The 19,944-nt window shown below is 43.6% G+C and overlaps 1 protein-coding gene across 5 annotated transcripts in view; it reads right to left on the bottom strand.

Moving 5' to 3' along the window:
• The window catches only part of SPATA20 (spermatogenesis associated 20), a 59,855-nt gene extending 45,494 nt beyond the window's left edge, over nt 1-14,361 (bottom strand). The window contains exons 1-4 of one of the 5 annotated variants that reach the window (XM_053301220.1): nt 11,271-11,385; nt 10,108-10,176; nt 6,635-6,772; nt 5,182-5,246 (exon numbers count right to left, since the gene is read on the bottom strand). In XM_053301220.1, coding sequence (XP_053157195.1) covers nt 5,182-5,246; nt 6,635-6,772; nt 10,108-10,160 — 256 coding nt within the window. In that variant the 5' untranslated portion in view covers nt 10,161-10,176; nt 11,271-11,385. Of the gene's footprint in view, nt 1-5,181; nt 5,247-6,634; nt 6,773-10,107; nt 10,177-11,270; nt 11,401-13,502; nt 13,988-14,148 lie in introns of those variants that run through there. The other 4 variants (XM_053301219.1, XM_053301224.1, XM_053301223.1 and 1 more) reach the window with 4 other exon arrangements.
• Between the last annotated feature and the right edge of the window lie 5,583 nt (nt 14,362-19,944).

The following is a 19,944-nucleotide window of genomic DNA, read 5'->3' as shown; positions in this document are numbered from 1 at the left end:
GAAGTAACTTTGTATGTGTTTAGAAAAAAGAAAAGAAAAGAAACCCAAGACCCTAATCTTTACCCAAGCTCCAAATCGCCATCTGCTTCAGACAGCAAGTTGGAGCACTTCCCAGACAGCAGATCTGCTTCTGATGAAGGTGCCTTGCAAATCTATTTGTGACTTCCACATACATCTCCAACTGCCCCCCTTCCTTCACCAGGGACAGTCCCAATGTTCTATCCATCTTTTGTCCCTGTTTTTACCTTCTGAGGAGGCCTTATTTAAAGTTTGTCAGTGTCATTGGCTTGACTTATTCTCCAGGGTTCAGCTTCCTCCCCCAGGGTCTCCTAGAGGCTACGTTTCTGAGTGGAAGGGCAGGGATGCAGTCTGTTGCTAGTGCACAGGCACACAAATGTGTGCTCCTGAATACTAAGACATCATGTTGTCATGCACAATCTGCCATTTTGCACATGTCAATGTGTGATAGTAGTAGAGGTGTATTTTGAAGTGTTGATAACATATTGTAGAACCATTATGCTTTTCAAATATTTCTTTAAACAAAAGAACAAACACAGTCTTGGCTTTTCAGATACAAGCTACTGCAGAGTCAATGAATACAACATTCAGCAGATGGAAGGAAGCCTTCAGGAATGGATAATGGTGGTGATAGGAAGCCTTGTCAGTGACTCTTGGCATGAGAATAGGGGTACTGTATAAGTTTCCGATCTAGGAAGATGCTGAAAGGCATCATCTCATAATGCACGGGAGGAGGCAATGATAAACCCCTCCTGTATTCTACCAAGGAAAAACCACAGGGCCCTGTGGGCGTCAGGAGTCAAAATCGACTTGACGGCACACTTTACCTTTATAAGTTACCCTATTTCATCTGGGAAATATTGGAGGGCATAACTTTACAAGGTAGGCTGAGTTGCTTACTCTTAAGGAATTCTTGTGTGATCCTTTGATGTTGCAAATCACACACCCACAAAGAGCCATAGCAGAACATTCCAGAATAGGGACAAAAAGGGATAGCTTGCCCCTCCCCGCAGAAAGGAGCTTGGTGGAAACAAAGGAGTGCCTACTAGATAAGCACCTCCTTTGAACAAATTTTATTCCTCCAAGCACAAGCTTACTCTCTCAGGGACAATTTAAATGCTACTTCCCTCCTCCCATAAACCAGCCTATTCAATTAAGGGGGATGTGCCAAGAGCATGCTTGTCCTGATTTCTTTCCCAGATAACTTGATGTTCTCCTGGCATGATTCTGTATTGTGTGGGGGGCATATCTGAACCACCACTCCATGTACAACCCTAGTGTTTGCATTGTGCACAGAGCGGAACTTCAGACTAACATCCCCCTCATGTGATAAAGGAGTATGCCAGGAGGATGTCAAGATGTTCAGGAAAGGTGTCAGGATATGCATACCCTCAGCATGTCCCCCTTTTTAATCATGTGGGCCAGTTTTGAGGGGTAAATTATTATTTGAAACATGATTTCAAATTATTTTCCTCAGAAAATCTAAAGCAACTTTGAAGCAAAGTGAACATTATTTGTACAGTACAGTACATTTATATTATATTATATATACACAACACACATATATGGACCATCGTTGACTGCAAAATTATTTTGCATCGATTACACTCATAAGAAAGTTCAAGAAATTAAATACAGTATATGTAATAGAATTTGTTATTAACTGCCATTGCAAAAGGGAAGTAAAAGAACAATTTTAAATTTGTAGGATGTCAGCTTCAAGCATTTTTCATTTTATTGAATAATTACTACCATATACGGTAAATTTGAAACTGAGAAAGAGCTTCTGCTTCTATTGGGCATGATGTTGTTTTGGAATTATTGATCTGATTACTGAGAGTTGCTGTTCAGAAAAATAACAGTTAAAATCTGCTGATTATATCGAGAATTTCTTCTCAAAAATATATGGAAAATTATTTAAATCTTTCCCCCCGCATATTCTTATGTAAAAAAATAGTACATTCAGCTAATTTCAGTGGCAGGATTATTCATGAAAATTGTGGTATCTGTAGGTAACCGAGAAGTATGATATGCAGCATTTCTTTTTTTAAAATACCCCAACATTATCTAAACTGTTCAGCAAGCATGTTCCAGTATTAAAAAGTATTGTATTCAGCTAGTTTCAGTGGCCATATTATGAATGCAAAATTTGGTATCTGTATGTCATCAGGAAGTATGACTTTATTTTGCACAAACAAAAATTCTTCAAAATATATAGTTTTATTTGTTTATTGTATATATCGCCTGACTCCAAAGGCTCTAGGTGGTTCATAAAAATAAACACAATAAAGACAAATAAAACTAATGGTTAAAACAGCAATTTAAACCAATTTAAAACATTCAAAGATTACTAAAAGCCAGGCTAAAAAAATGTGTCTTAAGGGCTTTTTTGAAGGCTGGTAAAGATGTTAAACCATGAATGTCCATAAGGAGCACATTCCACAGTCCAGGAGCGACTTACAGAGAAGGCCCATCACCACCAGATGGGCTGGTGGCATATGGTGACAGACCTCTCTCGATAATCTTAATGTGTGGTGGGGATCATGCAGAAGAAGGTGTTGTCCTAGGTAACCCGGTCCTAAGCCTTATAGGGCTTTAAAGGTAATTACCAGAACTTGGTATTTTGCCTGGAAACCTATTGTTAGCCAATGCAATTTCTTTAAAACAAGCATAATATGGTATCTCCGAGAAACCCTGGAGACCAATCTAGCCACTGCATTTTGAACCAACTGAAGTTTCTGAACCACATACAAAGGCAGCCCCACATAGAGCACATTGCAGAAATCAAGCCTAGAGGTTACCAGAGAGTGCACCACAGTTCTGAAGTCATTATCTTCAAAGAATGGACGCAGCTGTCATATCAACCAAAGTTGATAGGAAGTGCTCCTGGCCATAGCCTCCACTTGGGTGAGGCCCTGCTCCATATCTCTTTAAGATCTCACCCAGCGGTTTCAAGTAGATGTTAAAAAGCATCGGAGATAGGATGGAGCCCTGAGGGACACCATACAATGGATCTAGTTTTAGAGAGCAACTATCTCCGAGCAACACCATCTGGAATCTGCCTGAGATAGGAAGTGAACCACTACAAAGCAGTACCATCTATTCCCCATCCCTCAAACAACCCATGGTCGATAGTATCGAAAGCTGGAGAGAGGTCCAAAAGAATCAACAGAGTCACTCTCCCTCTGTCCATTCCTTGGTCGAGATCATCCATCAAGCCGACCAAGGCTGTCTCCACCCCATAGCCTGCTCTAAAGCCAGTTTGAAATAGATCTATATAATCAATATCTTCCAAAACTGCCTGGAGTTGATCAGCCACCACCTTCTCAATTACCTAGCCAAACCAAGGGGGGTTGAAGACTGGCTTATTATCCATCCTTGAGAACTCTAGGGCAGGCTTCTTAAATAAAGGCCTCACAATTGCCTCCTTCAAACATGGAGGCATCCTGCCCTTCCTCAATGAGGCTCCCTGTTCCAGGTCTCCACCAAGACATCAACAAAATCACCGGCAGAACTCTAAAACCCTCCAAGGCCTCTTGGAATCCTATAGGATCCAATAGTCTTCTTGGGTGGACCATTCTAATAGGTCCTGCATCCCTGAAGAGACAGGGATAGGACCACCTTAACCAGATGGTGGTCCGTCCATGACAATGGAGATACTCTAGGAGTCTCCACCCATGGGACACCACCTTGATCTGAGCAAAATACCAAACCAAGAGTGTTACCAGCATTGTGTGTTGACCCTGTGACCAACTGGGATAGGCCCATAGTTGTAATGGTCTCTATGAACTCCTGAGCCACACCAGACAAGCCGGTACTGAAGTGAACATTGAAGTCCCCCAACACCAAAAGCCTGGGCAACTCCAACACCAACTCTGTGACTAGCTCCATCAGCTTAGTTAGGGATTCCACTGGGCAACAGGGTGCTCAGTACACCAATAGAATCCCCAATCTATCCCGAGTCTCCAAGCCAAGAGACATGCACTCAATATGGTCCAGTTGTTTCACAGGGATTCTGGTAAGGGAGATGTTATTCTGATGGATTACAGCCACCCCATCCACCCTCCCCCTTCCCCCAACTTGCTCCACCACAGAGTACCCAACAGGGAGAAGCTGAGCTCATACAGGTGAAACTCGGAAAACTAGAATATTGTGCAAAAGTCCATTAATTTCAGTAATGCAAATTAAAAGGTGAAACTGATATATGAGACAGACGCATTACATGCAAAGCGAGATAAGTCAAGCCTTAATTTGTTATCATTGTGATGATCATGGCGTACAGCTCATGAAAACCCCAAATCCACAATCTCAGAAAATTAGAATATTACATGGAACCAAGAAGACAAGGATTGAAGAATAGAACAATATCGGACCTCTGAAAAGTATACAGTGTACTGTGCTTGATTGGCCAGCAAACTCGCCTGACCTGACCCCCTAGAGAATCTATGGGGCATTGCCGAGAGAAGGATGAGAGACATGAGAACAAACAATGCAGAATTGCTGAAGGCCGCTAATGAAGCATCCTGGTCTTCCATAATACCTCATCAGTGCCACAGGCTGATAGCATCCATGCCATGCCGCATTGAGGCAGTAATTGCTGCAAAAGGGGCCCAAACCAAGTACTGATTACATATGCATGCTTATACTTTTCAGAGGTCCGATATTGTTCTATTCTTCAATCCTTGTCTTCTTGGTTCCATGTAATATTCTAATTTTCTGAGATTGTGGATTTGGGGTTTTCATGAGCTGTATGCCATGATCATCACAATGATAACAAATTAAGGCTTGACTTATCTCGCTTTGCATGTAATGCGTCTGTCTCATATATCAGTTTCACCTTTTAATTTGCATTACTGAAATTAATGGACTTTTGCACGATATTCTAATTTTCCGAGTTTCACCTGTACTAGGCTACTAGCTTTCCCCAACCAGGTCTCATTTATACAAGCCAACAGCTTCCTCATCCAAGATCAAACCATGGATTATTTGGGTCTTATTTTGAACTGACCTGGCAATGCAAAGGAACAAGATCAGGTTCTATGGGTGGCTCACTGAGGCCTAACTATTACTCCCTACTCCCTCACCAGTACCAGAGTCCTGACACATAGCTGTAATTAGCCATATAATAGATAGGTAGCATAAAATGAAGTCATTCCTTTTTACCTGAGAGAAATATCAACTTATCCTCTCTCTTTGCTTTATCAAAGGCTTCCTGACCCCATGGATACCTAGATGGGAGAGAAAGAAGGATGCTGGGTTTTATCTCTACAGCTCACCTGTCTGAATATGCCTTTATTTCAAGTGGGCAGCAACTTGCATCCAGAGTAACATCACACTGGTGGGAGAGCATTTGCCATTGTGCAAAGTGTGGGGAGGGTGATTTTTGCAAAGTGGGGGGACGGGTGATTTTACAACCCTCAGGGACATATTTGCAGGAAGCACAGAGGGTTGCAGAGGGAAGGGGGAAATCACCAAAAATTGCAACAAGAAATGCTTATCCACTAGCAGTCATCTGGATTTCAGCCACTGGTTTTAAATAGACATATTTCTCCAATTACTTCTAATAAACTGTAATTATATCTCATGTACTGTCAGGTAATACAATGTCTGTAACAGATGTGCACATAGCACTACTATAACCTACATCCAGTCCAAGACTTCCATTCAGGCAGGGAAGAACAAAAGAGAAGAGGTGTACTCCAAAGAGCATTGCCAGCACAGTCCCCCTGGACTTCTGAGTACTCACAGGGAGCCAGGACATGTGATCCAAGTCCTGAAAGAGTTATTTGCATGGGAAATGGTGCACCTTACCAAGAGCCTGGAGCTGTCTAGCTGATCTACTAGCCTGAACATGTTGGGGATTTGCTAGTGAGCATCATTTAACACAGGCAATGAACAGATTGTTGCTGTCAGCATCATCAATCATCATCATCGCTATCAAGAGTATTAGTATTACAATAACATAATTGCATCTGAAGACAACTTCCAAACTAAGTTACTCAATAGTATTCCTCAGGAACTACTTCATAAGACTACTTAATTTCAGTAGAACTTCTCAGGAAAAACATTTGTCTGGATGTCAGCCAACGTGATCTCTCCCTCCCAGTTGTTATCATCACAACAATGAGCTTCAGGGCTGTGAGGCATTTCAACTTGGATCCCCTCAGTTCTAGTCTGATATACTAACCACTACACCGCACTTACTTTCACAGAAAAGCTGGGTTTTGAAAAAGAATTTGCAAGGCGAGAGAGAGGAAACACCACCAAGGGGTTTTGAGAGAGAGTTCTGGACACAGAAAGCAGTGAGGGAGAATGAGTAGAGTTATTTAAGAGAATAGGAGACTCTGGGGCAATTGAAGGCAGTAGACATCTCTTGCCTCTCCATTCCTCCCCTATCTTTCTCATCTCTCCCACTGTCAAAATTTAGATGATGCATAGCTCACTTGTAAACTGTTTTGGTGTTCCTTTGACAGAAAAGCAAGGTTAAAAACAAACAAACAAACAAATAGATTTCTATGTATCGTTAAAAAGAGTGTCTGTGCAAATCCAGCGCTATTTCCCTAAACCCATCCAACACGTCCAACTCCTCAGCCTATTAAAAGAAAACCTCTCTTACCAGTCAACAGGGTTATGGGCATGTTGAAGAAGGTAAGGAGACTTCTCATTAATCAACCGATTAGTATAAGGAGCGGGGTTGGAATGGCTGCCCTTCCCTCCTGTGGCCATGGCTAAGGCAGTCCTCAGGAATATGGTTCTGCAACAAGAAATACAGACAGAGGGCTATTAGCTTGGCTAATCTCCCAAGCGCTACAGCCTGGATTAGTTCACATGCCAGGCTTCTTTTGAGACCTACACACCTCCTAGTGAGATTAGCATCTGGGCAGGCTCAGTTGCATTGACAGTAAAAACTGCAGGCTTGCTTCACTGAAGAAAAAAGTATGGAATAGAGAGCACAATTACCTAGTGACTGAGGTACATTAACAACACAATGGGATTCCAGGCACAGAGGCTCCCTTGGGGTGGAGCTCACAGTGAAGGTCTATGAAAGCAAGTGTTATTGTTATGAGCTCTGTCCCAAGAGTTCAGCTGCTGTGTGCAGTTTTTATTATGTTAAGATAGCTTCACAAAATTAGCTTTGGTTTATTATTTCTGCAGCATTTTTAGCATACAAAGTTCTTCACCATCTTTACCCTTGACTACCCTCACAATTGTCTTGGGTAGATCACGAACAGTCCCCTTTTACATATGAGAAAGTGAGCCTGAGAAGGAACAACATGGATGTTTCTTCACAACTATTGCATGCACTTTAAGAACATAAGAACAGCCCTGCTGGATCAGGCCCAAGGCCCATTTAGTCCAGCATCCTGTTCCACATAGTGGCCCACTTTCAACATGGCATGATGAAGAATACACATTCCCAGCTGTTCTCACAATCCCTATCAAGCATGTGGACAGACAGGGACCAGTATAGACTCAAGGCCCTGCTGCTTGTAGACGAGGAGGTCATTCACACAATCGAAAACTGTGTTCTACCCAGGTTTGGGAACTGTGTGTACTCCCAATTTTTGATTGTGTGGAAGCAAGGTTAGAGGAAAACCTGGGTAGAAGTGATTGTGTGAAAGCAAGGTAGGAAAAAAAACTACCCAGGTTTCCCTCTAACCTTGCTTCCACACAATCACTTCTACCCAGGTTTTCCTCCTAACTTGCTTCTACACAATCAAAAATTGGGAGTACAGTTCCCAAACCTGGGTAGAACACAGTTTTCAATTCTGTGAATGACCTCTATATGATCTACTTCAGAAAATCATCTCTAGACCATAGATTATCATGAACAGACTGCAGTAAGTCTGTGGTTCACATATTTCCCCTCCTTCCACCTCCCCCTTTGTACGCACGGGGAGGAGACTGAAAACTACTTTCAGTTTTCAAGATACAAGAGTCAGACCACAGTTCTGAAGTTGGATCCTGGTTTGTTTGAACTAACTACTGTTACCTAAGTTTAGATAACACAGGAAACTGCAGTTTATCCAAAACCCAAAGTGAAACCAAAGTTTATCCTAAACCAAAGTTTATAGATGTGTTCTGAACCCCTAGTAAATCCCAGGCATATATGGCCTCAGTGAATACTGTATATGGCTATCAATGGATTTAAACACAGGTTTATGAGTTCCCAGCCAGCACTCTGTTTCTTGGCTCTCCTGAAACTCCTGAAGTTCACACAATATAAAACTCAGGCGTTCCTGGCTATTGAATGTTGATGTCACCCCCGCTCCGCCAAAAAAACCACCACCACTAGAAAGGCAGTAAAGGTTTCAGTTTGTTTTGTTTTTTAACTACGAAAGATAGCAACAGTGACAAAGAGTTGTGACAACTTCTGTTGTAGTAACCTCTCTTGGGAACACGTTGCTGAGAGAGACTCCGCTTGGTTACTTGCTTCTGTTTAGAAGGCTGATCAGAACCTTCCTTTTTAGAAAGGCTTTTCTGAGTGACCTGTATTTGTTTTATTTGTTCTTGTGGTATTCTGCTGCATTACTTCATATGTATGTTATTCTAGTTTGCTGTAAGCCACCTGAGAGCCTTTCAGGCCAGGAAGAAGAAACTACATGTAAGTAATAATAATATCATTATCATCATCATCATCATCATCATCATGTCAAAACCCTATCCTTGCTAGGGATCTGCCCAAATTGCAGTTCAAAGCATGGTTTGAACACTTTTTGGGAGCAGCACGGGGGAGCTTTTAAGAAAGAGGAGGGCAGGTCCTTACCTGCTCTCCATCACCCCATGCAGCTTCCTGCTAGGGCAGTGCTTAGCCCTAGTACCCCCACATGATGCCAGCACACACTTGGCATCCACATGGGGGTACTTGGGCCAAGTACCTTCCCAGCAGGAAGCTGCATGTAGCGGCAGAGAGCAGGTAAGGAACTGCTCTCTCCTCTTTCTTAAAGCTCCCCCACACCGCTCCCAAAAGATGCTCGGAGCACAGTTCAGGCACATCCCTAATCCTTGCATCTAATTTTAATCTTGACTATGAAGATCATTTTTATTTTCTTTAAATATTTTGATGTCACTTTTCAGCTAAAGGCCTTCAGTGGCTCACAAATATTACCAACATAAGCCCCATTCAGACATTATGTTGTACAGGTGTGCAGATGTCTGTGCACTCATACATGTTTTTGTGTGAAAGACCGTATCTGTGTTCATTTGAAAAGTGAATCTGGGTACAGACCCCTCAAATGCATGATACAGATAGGAAGTGTACTGCTGTTCCTGTATTCAGCATAATGTGTGAATAACTGTACCTGTGAACAGCTATTTACCTGTGTACCTATACGCTTGTTGTACAAGCTGAACATAACATGTGAATAGGCTATAATATAAACAAACAAACAAACAAATAACATTAAAACAATGCACATCAGATAACAGCAATGCAAATTACAAATTATAAAACACAGAGGCCAACATAGACAACACACAAACCAATGGAAAAAGAACTCATTCATTGGCCATGAACACATCAGGGCAAATTGCAGGTCCAACAGACCCACAGTTTGCCTCCATTCCCACCCCCACGCACCCCAACCCAACCCTGTGGTCCCAGATGAGCCTCATCTGCAGTCTGGGAGACTGCAAAGGGGGAGGCACAGGCTGCACGGGCTTCCTTGATGAATGAAGGAAAGCTACGGCAGCCAATCAAATAGGAGAGAGGGAGGAGCTTCCAATCCTCAATTCCGGTTTGTGCAGCTTGCAGAAACCAAAGAACAAAGAGACAGGCTTCGGACAACATGATGCCGCTTTCTGACCTGACGTTTTGGCAGCAAAACTGAATTGCAACCTCAGGTACAAATTCAGGTTTGTGGACTAAAATCAGCCCGCTGTTTGGTGACGAAACCACGGGTTCGTGCATTCAGACAGCAAAGATCTTCAACCTCTGGCATGGTTGCCTTTGGTTTAGTGTTATGTCTGAATGTGGCCATTGTAAAAGGCCCAACAGAAAATGGTAGTCTTTACCATCTGTCAGGGGGGGAAAGGAAAGGAGGAGACATGCCTCCTGAGGCAGGGAGTTCCAGAGAAGGCCCATCTCACCTGTCCACCAATCTAACTTCAGACAGTGGTGGAATGTGGAGTCCCCGCCACATTCAGTTATATTGCATCCTGAAATAATATTTAAATAAAATAAAGTGAAAGCTCAAATACTGACTCTATTGTAAAGGCATATATATATATATATATATATACACACACACACACACACACACACACTAAGGTTGTATATGGCAAGCCCCACTCAAACAGTGCTTTACTAGACAGTTGTGGTTGGTTTCTAAAGACAGGAAAGAATTCTATATGTGTCTGATTTAATTTATTTGTTTAAAAAAATTGGATTTCTTATTACATATTTTGTAGGGATGTGCATGAAACGATTTGGCGCATTCAGCAGGGATGGGCTGAATCGCTTCGGTGTAGCCCACCAAATCGTTTTAGGTGGAGAGGGGAGTGGGACCTTTAAGGACGAGTAAAACATGTCCTTACCCACTCCTCCGCCACCCTGCCACTTTCTCTGCTGCGGCCCTGCGCTGCTTAGAAGAGCACGCAGAGTGGCCATGTGTGTCCTGGCACTGTGTGCAGGCTGCTGAATCAGTGCAGCTGCCATGCATGGAGTTCTGAGCACTGCAGCGCCACAGCAGGAAAAGTGGCAGGGTGGGAGAAGAGCAGGGAAGGACCTGCATTACTCGTCCTTAAAGGTCCTGCTCCCCGCCCCGCTGAAACACTTCATGCACATCCCTAATATTTTGTATAAATTAATTGAAAAAAGATATACTGTATCCTTCCCGCACCCACAAGCCTGCATTCCGCATATACATTCCCTAAATCCCATAATAACTCCCTTACCATCCCCAATCCTTCACCAATATACATATATTTGTTGTTTACACCACTAATATATCTGACATTCAGACAGCTCCACAATACACTCCTCATATTCACAACCTCGCCTTATCCAGGAATTCTTTAATTTACCATTGAGGTCTAGGGTTAAAGAAAGTTCTAAAATTAAATAAAGCATTTAATAAAATTGGATTTTGGCATTATACTGTCCCCTTCTTAGGCCTGAAAATAGTCCCTGGCTTTCAGACATCCGTTACTCCTAAGCATCACGTCTCTTAATTTAATCAGCTACTTTATTCCAGAACAACCATAGCTAAATAGAAAACACCTTAGAGCTCTGAGGTACAGCTTATATTTACATTTGTGGGTGGGCAGCCTCTCTAGTCTCCTTGTTAAAACACCTTGGTTGTTCCTGCCATCATAACATCACTATGACAGAAACAGTGGATTTTCAAAATGGTGTTAACTCCGCCCTCATTCTGGAATGTAATTTGTATCTACCAATCAGAATTTGCCTTTCGTACAGAGGGTGGACCAAGCAAGTACAGTCTTAGAAAAGCTTAGCTTCACTCTTTTGAGCAAATGATACAGATATGTGGAAATACATTAAGTATTATTGGATCATCTGCATTACATTATATTTCATTCATCTTGTATATTAGGGCTGTTACACACAACAAAGTTTAGTGTATACTGTAAACACGTACACCTAAAAATGTACCTTGTGTCTTTGACAAACATGTTTTCATCTGAATTTATGTGCCAAAAACTTAAAGAACATTCCAATTTTAATGGAGGACATCTTCAAATATCACTGAGATTCCCTATGGCAGTATTCTTCACTGTACGGTATGGGGGCCAGTGAAGGTCCCCATCAACCCTAAGTGCAGCTCCCTGATTATTTATGGGGCCTGTGTGAAGTTCCAGCCAAAGCTGAGAACTCTGCACAGTTTCCTTACGACCATCTGGAGAAAACCATTCTCACTGTGCAGTGCTGCACTTTGCCCAGGGGGAATAGTTCCTTAAAGGGAAATAGAACCCTCTTCAGTCCCTGCACCATATGGGAAGAGTGCTGGAAAGTGCTTGGAAAAGTAGCCCCTTCCAGTGTTTTCCTCTTACAACTCTTAAGAGAGGGCTCTCTCTCTCAAAGTGCTCTCCCAGCCCTGAGAAAAGTGCAGTATTGTGCAGAGGTCAGCACAGTGGGAAATGACTCTCACATGGGTTTTTTGCCAAAGTGACCCCACTTGAAAAATAGCAAAGATCACTGTGCAATGGGCCTCTTCTCCAAAGTTATTTCTCACATACCATTTTGTTTACCCAGTGTGGTCATTTCTAACCTTTACATGCCTTATAAAAATTGCCTAACAAACCTTCCAATACTAATTTTTGTGAAACCTAGTTTCACAGAAAAATTAACAGGTCTTGTTATTAGTTGTGCTAATCTGCTCACTTGTTGAGAGGCAATACTATGAAGCTGTTCTCATGCGCAGCCTAATCCAGGCTAGGGAAGCCCAGTCTGGGTTAGGCTGCACATGAGAGCTGCCGGAATCAGGCCCGATCCCAGTGGGGCAGCACCAACTAGCCCAGCTTTTTCTTTTCTTTTATTTATTTGATTTATATACTGCCTTTCCAAAAACTGGTTCAACTTTTTGCCCAGCTTTTAGCTGAAGTTAAGGGAGTGCTCCCGTAACCCAGGCTCCGCAGTCACAGAGACGGGAGCCTGGAGTGCCTGTCTCCTGGGGAAATGCCCCAATGCATTGTAGTCAGTGCACTGTGCATTGTGGGATACCTAGAGGCTGGGACGTATTGTCCCAGCCTCTGGAGTTCTGTGCTACAGTGGAGCGGCATGAATTGTCAGGTTGCACAGTGGCGCAGGCCTGTAACCAGCCTCAAAATTTTTTGGAGGGATTGCAGATGTCAGAGAAGGCAGGTTATAAAATGTTCAGTGAAAACAGTCAGTGAGACTGGGGAGGAAAGAGGGTTTTTTGGTGTGTCAGGTACACACCATGCCACCAGCTGGCTACAGGCCTGCAGTGGCATGCCAAAGACTCCAAAAATAATCATCTAGGGGAAAGGTAAGCCGCCTTCCCCCCACTGCCCGATCATGTGAATGGGCTCTATGTTTACCATCAATTCTGAGAAAGTTGGTTGGTGGCTGACATTAATAAGGTTGGTACGTCAGAAGCAGTTAAAGTATTCACAGAATATGGGAATAGATACACAGCTACACCCACAGAAGACTAATAAGGCCATTGCACACTTAATAGGGTAGAAATACCACTGAAATCAGTAAACATTGCATAAGACAGGGGTGCAACAAAGAAAAAGAAAACAGGAGACAAAATTAGATGGAGCTCCATCCAATTTAGCAAGCAAATTCTTGTGTTCATATGGTACAAGATTCAGGCATCAGATTACAGGCAACAAAATGGGTAGGTGTATGCAGACAGAAGTGTGTAAGAACAACAAACACTGTAAACCCAAGTGCAATATTAAGAGTCCAATGAAAATCAAAAATAGCAACAGGAACTCGCTCTAGGTCTAATAAACGGGCCTGCATCACATCTGAGCAAATAAATAGAAAAGGGCACCTTTAGTACAAGCAGACAGAAAACCATAGAACCTCGGTAATAGGACTGAGAGAGTGAAGGCATCTGGGAGCCAGCAAGGTTTGCGCTCTGTACCCCACGCCAAGCAGAATGCCCGGAGTGAACAAGGGTTCTTTGCACGCCTGCGAGTGCTCATTTGGGGTGGCAGTCCGCTCGCTCAAAGTGAAACCACAAGCACAGCGCCACCGCCCGGGGAACAAACTAAACCAGTGTCCCAAGCCAAGAGATCACGTCAGGGCAGAAGCAACGAGCCCTCTGTTCAGTTTCTGCCAGAGAGAGGCCGGGTTCTTTCAAGATTGGATCTAGTTTAGTCAATAGTCACACCGCCGCCAGGCAAGAGCAGGGCATGTCCTTTTACCGGAAGCCGGCAACTCAGCCAAGCAGAATCTGAGACCAGCGGGGGTGATTTTCTCCGGGCCAGAGTCCCCTCCCCCCGTTTTCTCCTGCTGCTCTGCTTCCTTGCGGGGATATCCTTCCTCGGCGTGTAAACACCAGCACGTGACCCGTCTGGATCCCGAAGTCCCAGAGGCCGAGAGGGGAGAAAGCGATGTCATGGGGCGGGCGAAGGTGGTGGGGCAGCGGGGAGATCCGCTGTGGCTCCCCGGCGCGGCCGGGCATGGTCTGGTACCTGCGAGCCCAGGAGGTTCGATTCAGCCCAGGCCAGCGGAGCAGTAGGCGGCTGCCAGGCCGGCACAGGAGCACGACGGGGGCGCAAATCATCGGCGCCGCCAGCGGGCAACACTGCTGGGCAGCAAAGGGCGGTGCTAAGTGGCCCCGGGGATGAATTTTAGGGACAGAGACAGCCGCTCTGCTGCTCGATCAGAGGGGAGGAGCCTCGTTCTCTTCCTATTTCAGACCCGGTGGGAGGGCCTCTCAAATTTCTCCGGCTCCTCAGGCTGCTGCTGTTCAAGCGTCAGCGAAGAAAAGGGCAGAGAAGGGGTGTGACTCCGGTCTGGAGGAATGCTGATCCTGGGAAGCCAAAGGAGAGAATTTTCTGGTATGGGGATCACCTCTTTATGCCACTGTCTGAAATAAAATGCGTCTGGAACGGGGAGGAGACACGTCTGAGTTGTGCTCAGAGGGCTTTTTTCCCGGGGGGAATGGATATTTTTAAAGGACCGAAAGGAGAAAGGCCCTCTGCGCATAGGCAGAGAGCACACGACTGCAGTCTTGCTAATTGCAAAATGGTGACGATGGCGTGCATATGCTGATGGCGCCCAGATCTGTTTCTCCATGTCAGCATGGTCAGGAGAAAGACTCCTGTCTGAAACCTTGGAGAGCGCTGCCAGTCAGTGTTGTAGACAATACCGAGCAAGATTCAGTTTAGGGCAGCTCTCTGTATTCTTGTGTCTACTGTCTGTGACTCTCAGAACATCAGGCAAGAGTCTTTTTCAGACCTGCTACTTCTATTGCATATGCTGGGGACTGAAGCTGGGATCATATGTTTGCAAAAGATGTGTACTGCCACTGAACTGGGGTCCTCCTTTTAAAAAATTAAAGACACAGATTCTTCCTCTGGCAGAGAGAGCCTACTGTGACTTGAACCAGCAACTGCAAGAGGCAGAAGGCAAGGCTCAGCACTTGCTCACCAGCTGGCAGTCCCCTAGCTGCTCTCCACTTAAGTAAATACATTTGAGATTAAAATTAAACTCAGCCTAATGGGGTCACAGAGGTACCGCACAAGGATTATTGCCATACTTTCCTCTATACCACAAGTTATTATCCAGCTCCTACTATTCGAAAAAGCATGGAGTGGAAGTAAATCTGGCAAATGCCATATTCATTGTACAGGAAATGACAGTATGAAAAGTCGGCATAACTAAAGAATGATCTGCCAGCCTGCATCTCGTCACCTGCCAGCTCTGCATGGTGTGGGATTCTATGCTGTGGGGTCCCTCCCATTGGACAGAGAGACATTTTACCACTGGTAGAGGAAAAAATAATAAGCATTGGTGGGTTCACCACACCCACACCTTGTTTCTTGTTTTCAGAAGAGAGGTTCATTCTACTTCAAGTTCAGGCTCACTCTGTAGTGCCACTCACTGCACGTTCAGTTAACAGCCCAGCATTCTCTGCCTTTAAGCAGGCATTGGTAATTCTTATATCCTGGCCTCCTTCAACTCCCTTCCAGCTCACAACAAACAAGAGAAGAGCTTCTTCATATTCACCTCCTCCTGGGCTTTGTTGACTTTTGCTCATTGACTGCTTATTAGAGCAGCTGAGAAAGGGGGGGGGCAGAGGGAGAAAGATGCTCAGGAACGTAAACAGGGAATTTTATTGGAGCTTTTCAACAAGATGGCAGGAGGCAAAGTACTTTCTGGCTGAGGCACTTGACTTTGATGCTGGGGGGTGGTTGCCTGTCGGGGGTTGTCATGCTTGTTTTTTCCTGCATGTAGATATTTGGAGTGGAGGAGTAGGATATAAAATTAGTCTTGTGTTAATTAGGGCTTTCTGTACTCTGCAAAAAAGCAACCCAGATCTTGAGTTCTACACTAAAAATGCAAATGAAGTCTAAGTAAATTTGCAAGCAGAGGCAGGATTGCTGAGACAGCAGCTTACCCATAGGTAGGAACAGGGGCTGCTCAAGGAATCAAAAGCTCTGTTCTTTGATTTCTGTTTTTATTAATTACATTGTTAAACTTGCAGATTATACCCAAGATATGACTTTTGAGAAACTCCATCTTAACATTTAAGATTCTAGTTTTTAACAAACTGTTCCGGTTTCTTTTCAAAGGTGCTAATACAGGGCTTGACAGTTACCAGGTTCCAAGGAGCCACGGCGCCTAGACATTTAGCTAAATCCTAGACTAGAATATTCAGAGGCAGGGCTATTTAATAAATTCTTCATTTCTCCCAGGCAGCCCAGTTTCTGTTCCAAATCTGTTACTTGTAAAGGGGATAAAGAGAAGCCCATTTACCCTCCCCCTCCACAATGTTTGTTGCGAAGTCTGGTAATTTTGACAAGTGTCCACTGTCTGGCTCCTAGATCCAAATAAAATTGGTCAAGGCCTATGCTAGAATGGCTGGTTCTTTTCCCCTCAGTTGCTGACACTTCTCATTCATATCATTTTTGTGATTTTTTTAATATGTGGCAGCTATTGCCAAGGTATGAATTCTGTTGGTCTGGATGTTCCCTGTTTAATCCAGTCATGAACTACTATTCTCTCCATCTCAGCTCAGTAGTGATCCAAGACATTTTGACACCTGGAGCTGGGCACCAAATACTGCCCCCCCGCCCCCCACTCATCTGCTGCCCCCTTATTTGACTGTTCATGCTACGGTGCCTCTGCTGCTCTTCACTGCTAGGTTGGTAGCAAGCAAGGGTGCCAGTCAATGGAGGCAGTTGAGGATGGGGAAGAAGAAGAGGAGGGTTTTCCACCCATATAGTTAGGCTGGCTAGAGTGGTGCTGGCACAGTTCTGTGGTGTCTGCAGAGATGAGCAAGTGTGGGGAGGCCCCTCCAAAACTGCTGTTCCTCCAGGTTTGCCACCTGAGGCAACTCACAACACTTCATCCTGTTACGGGGTAGAGCTTGCCGTCCTTTGCAAAGAGAGGATGATATACTGACCTACCATACTGGGCTACTGTAAGGATTACTGAAATAATGAGTGGAAAACACTTAGAATTCTTGAAATGTGCTATATAAAATGGTAAGCATTGTTATTACCTGATATGCTGCTAAGCCATTGAGGCAGCGTGGTGTAGTGGTTAGAGTGCTGGACTAGGACCGGGGAGACCCGAGTTCAAATCCCCATTCAGCCATGAAACTAGCTGGGTGACTCTGGGCCAGTCACTTTTCTCTCGGCCTAACCTACTTCATAGGGTTGTTGTGAAAGAGAAACTCAAGTATGTAGTACACCGCTCTGGGCTCCTTGGAGGAAGAGTGGGATATAAATGTAATAAAATAATAATAATAATAATAATAATAATAAATCATATACATGTTTAGTCAGAAGTAACTCCTGTTGTGTTCCATGGTAACCACACTTCCAGGTAAGTATGCATGAGATTGCACCTTTGAGATCTCATTTTTCTAGTTTCTCACTACTTCCATATGCACATCATCCTGGCTTGAAACAACTGGTTGTATTTTTTTTGTTTTTGTCTTTTACATAAGATGTTTATTTAGGCAAGCCTTTGAAGAGTTTTCTCATTTTACTATTCCCTATATGGTACTTTTAAAAAAACAACCAACCCATTCTGGTTTCAATGTTTGGAGGGCTGTATTTTCTTTGTAAGCCACCTAGAATTTTTTTAAAAAACTGTAAATCCTTGTGGTGTAAGGTCCGGTTACTGTTGCCACCAGGCCGTCTGGTGGCAACTCAGGACCGGGCTTTCTCTGTGTGGCTGCCCCAGGGCTTTGGAATATGCTCCCTGCTGAAATTAGAGCATCTCCTTCTCTGTTTGTTTTCAGGAAGACCCTCAAGACTCTTCTTTCTTGCAAACTTTTAATTAGAATGTTAATAATTTGTTTTATATTGTTTTTACTGTGTTTTATGTATTTTGACCTGTGATTTTTAATATTAAAATTTGTACACTGCCTAGAAATTTATATATCAGGTGGTATAAAAATATGACAAATAAATACATTGAAAATAAATACATAAATAAATATATCATGATACATACTAGGTGAGAGGCTGCGGAGAGCAGAGCAGCCAGAAAGATTGTTGCAGCAGGCAGCCAAAGTAGTATTTGATCAATCTACTCCCAAGATGAGAAGCACAGGAGCCCCCTGCTGGTCATATGGCAACCACTTTATGGTGGTTTCTTTGCCTTTAGAGTAGGCGGGTGTTCTCCACTGCAAGGCCTGGGAGCCAGTGGCAGCTCCCATTGACTGTAAGTGCAGCTCCCTGAGCTGAAGCCAAGTTCCCCACAGCCCTCCTGACACTGTGTGGAGGTGACCATTCCCACCATGCAGTACTGTAATTGTCCTATATAGATGGGACTGCTTTTAGGGAAAAAGTCCTCTTCAAGGGCCATTTTGGAAGGTGCCCTGGGAGCTATCCTCCACAGTGGTTTCCCCATAGACTCTGTGGGGAAAGCGCTAGGGAAGACTACACTTTTCAGCACTCTGTGTGCGCCTTCCAAGGTGGTGGTGGGACTCAAGAGGGCTCTGTTTAGGGCAAAGTGCAGTACTGTGCAGAGGTCCATGGCTCTCACATAGAAGGTTTTTTGCCAGAGTGTCCCCCACTTGAAAAATAGTGAAGATCACTGGCATAGGCATTTTCAAATTGTTGTTACATGCATGATATCACTTTTAAAAAGAGCGAGAGAAACAATTCTGAGAGCCAAATTCCATGTTTTTTTAAGTGCCGGAGCGGGAGACGCAAAATATGCATAGCTCAGGTTTTAGCAACTTCTCTGGGAAGTTGCTAAATGAGCATCCATTTCCCCCAAACTTGTGTGTCAGCATCTTAATGATTAGATTTAAATCCACCAACGCTTAGAACTGAGAATTCAGGGTATGTGTGCTGATGCCTGATGCAAAAGGAGAACTAATTAAAATGATCTGATCTAGTACAGAGGTTTTATTTTATATGGCTCTTGTCAAGCCTCTATTGATTGAAATTTTTGCAGAGGAACGCCCCTTGTCAGATAACATTTATGATAAAAGCTTTCAGTCAGAGATAGTGGAATAGCATCCAGTGTTGCAAAGTCCCATAGAGGACTAGGCTATATGAAATTCATTCATGCCATGGGAGGCAGCTTGGAATGGGCCCCCAATGCATGCATGCACACTCTTGCTTTATGCTCTGTGTTATCACTCATCTGTAAAATTTACATTGCATCACTGCTTTCCCATCTCTGATGGTTGGATTCATGGCAAATATTTCTGTTGTAAACCTACATTACATGTACTATGATGATGAGGGCAATGCCCCCCTCCACCTCTGCCAGTACATGATGATGACAATATGCTGATGGAAAACGTAGATGAGACTGCTCTTTCTAAAAGTGTGGTATTAGTACCTCGCAGCATGCATTCATGTATAGGGACATGTCAGAGCAGGCTATGGAAGCTCTCATACACATATTGGAAACTGTAATTTAAATGTGTATATATGATTTAAAAACCTTTCCCCTGAGAATTATTAAGAAATCCAGCAGCTGGAGTCCACCTGATATGGCCAGTCTCCAGTCTGAGAGTGAGTTAAAGGGCTGCTTCCTTTGAATTGTTGTGATTAGGTCTTTTTCATTCAATCTAAATTCAGTATTGAATTATGAACTCCACTTCAGTGAGACATTACACTGGAGAAATTAGAAATTGTTCCTGCAGCTCTGATGACATAAATGTTTAAAAACCTATAAAAGCAGAAATTCAATAACCACAAGTGAGTCAGCTTCCTAGCCCTGCAAATATTATATAAAAGGTTAATCCCCTCTAGGGGAAGGGCTTGATGATGTCATCAGAAAGGCTCCAG

Source organism: Hemicordylus capensis, chromosome 2 (assembly GCF_027244095.1).
Source record: "Hemicordylus capensis ecotype Gifberg chromosome 2, rHemCap1.1.pri, whole genome shotgun sequence".
Taxonomy (NCBI): domain Eukaryota; kingdom Metazoa; phylum Chordata; class Lepidosauria; order Squamata; family Cordylidae; genus Hemicordylus; species Hemicordylus capensis.
This window is presented reverse-complemented; position numbering and strand designations above follow the sequence as displayed.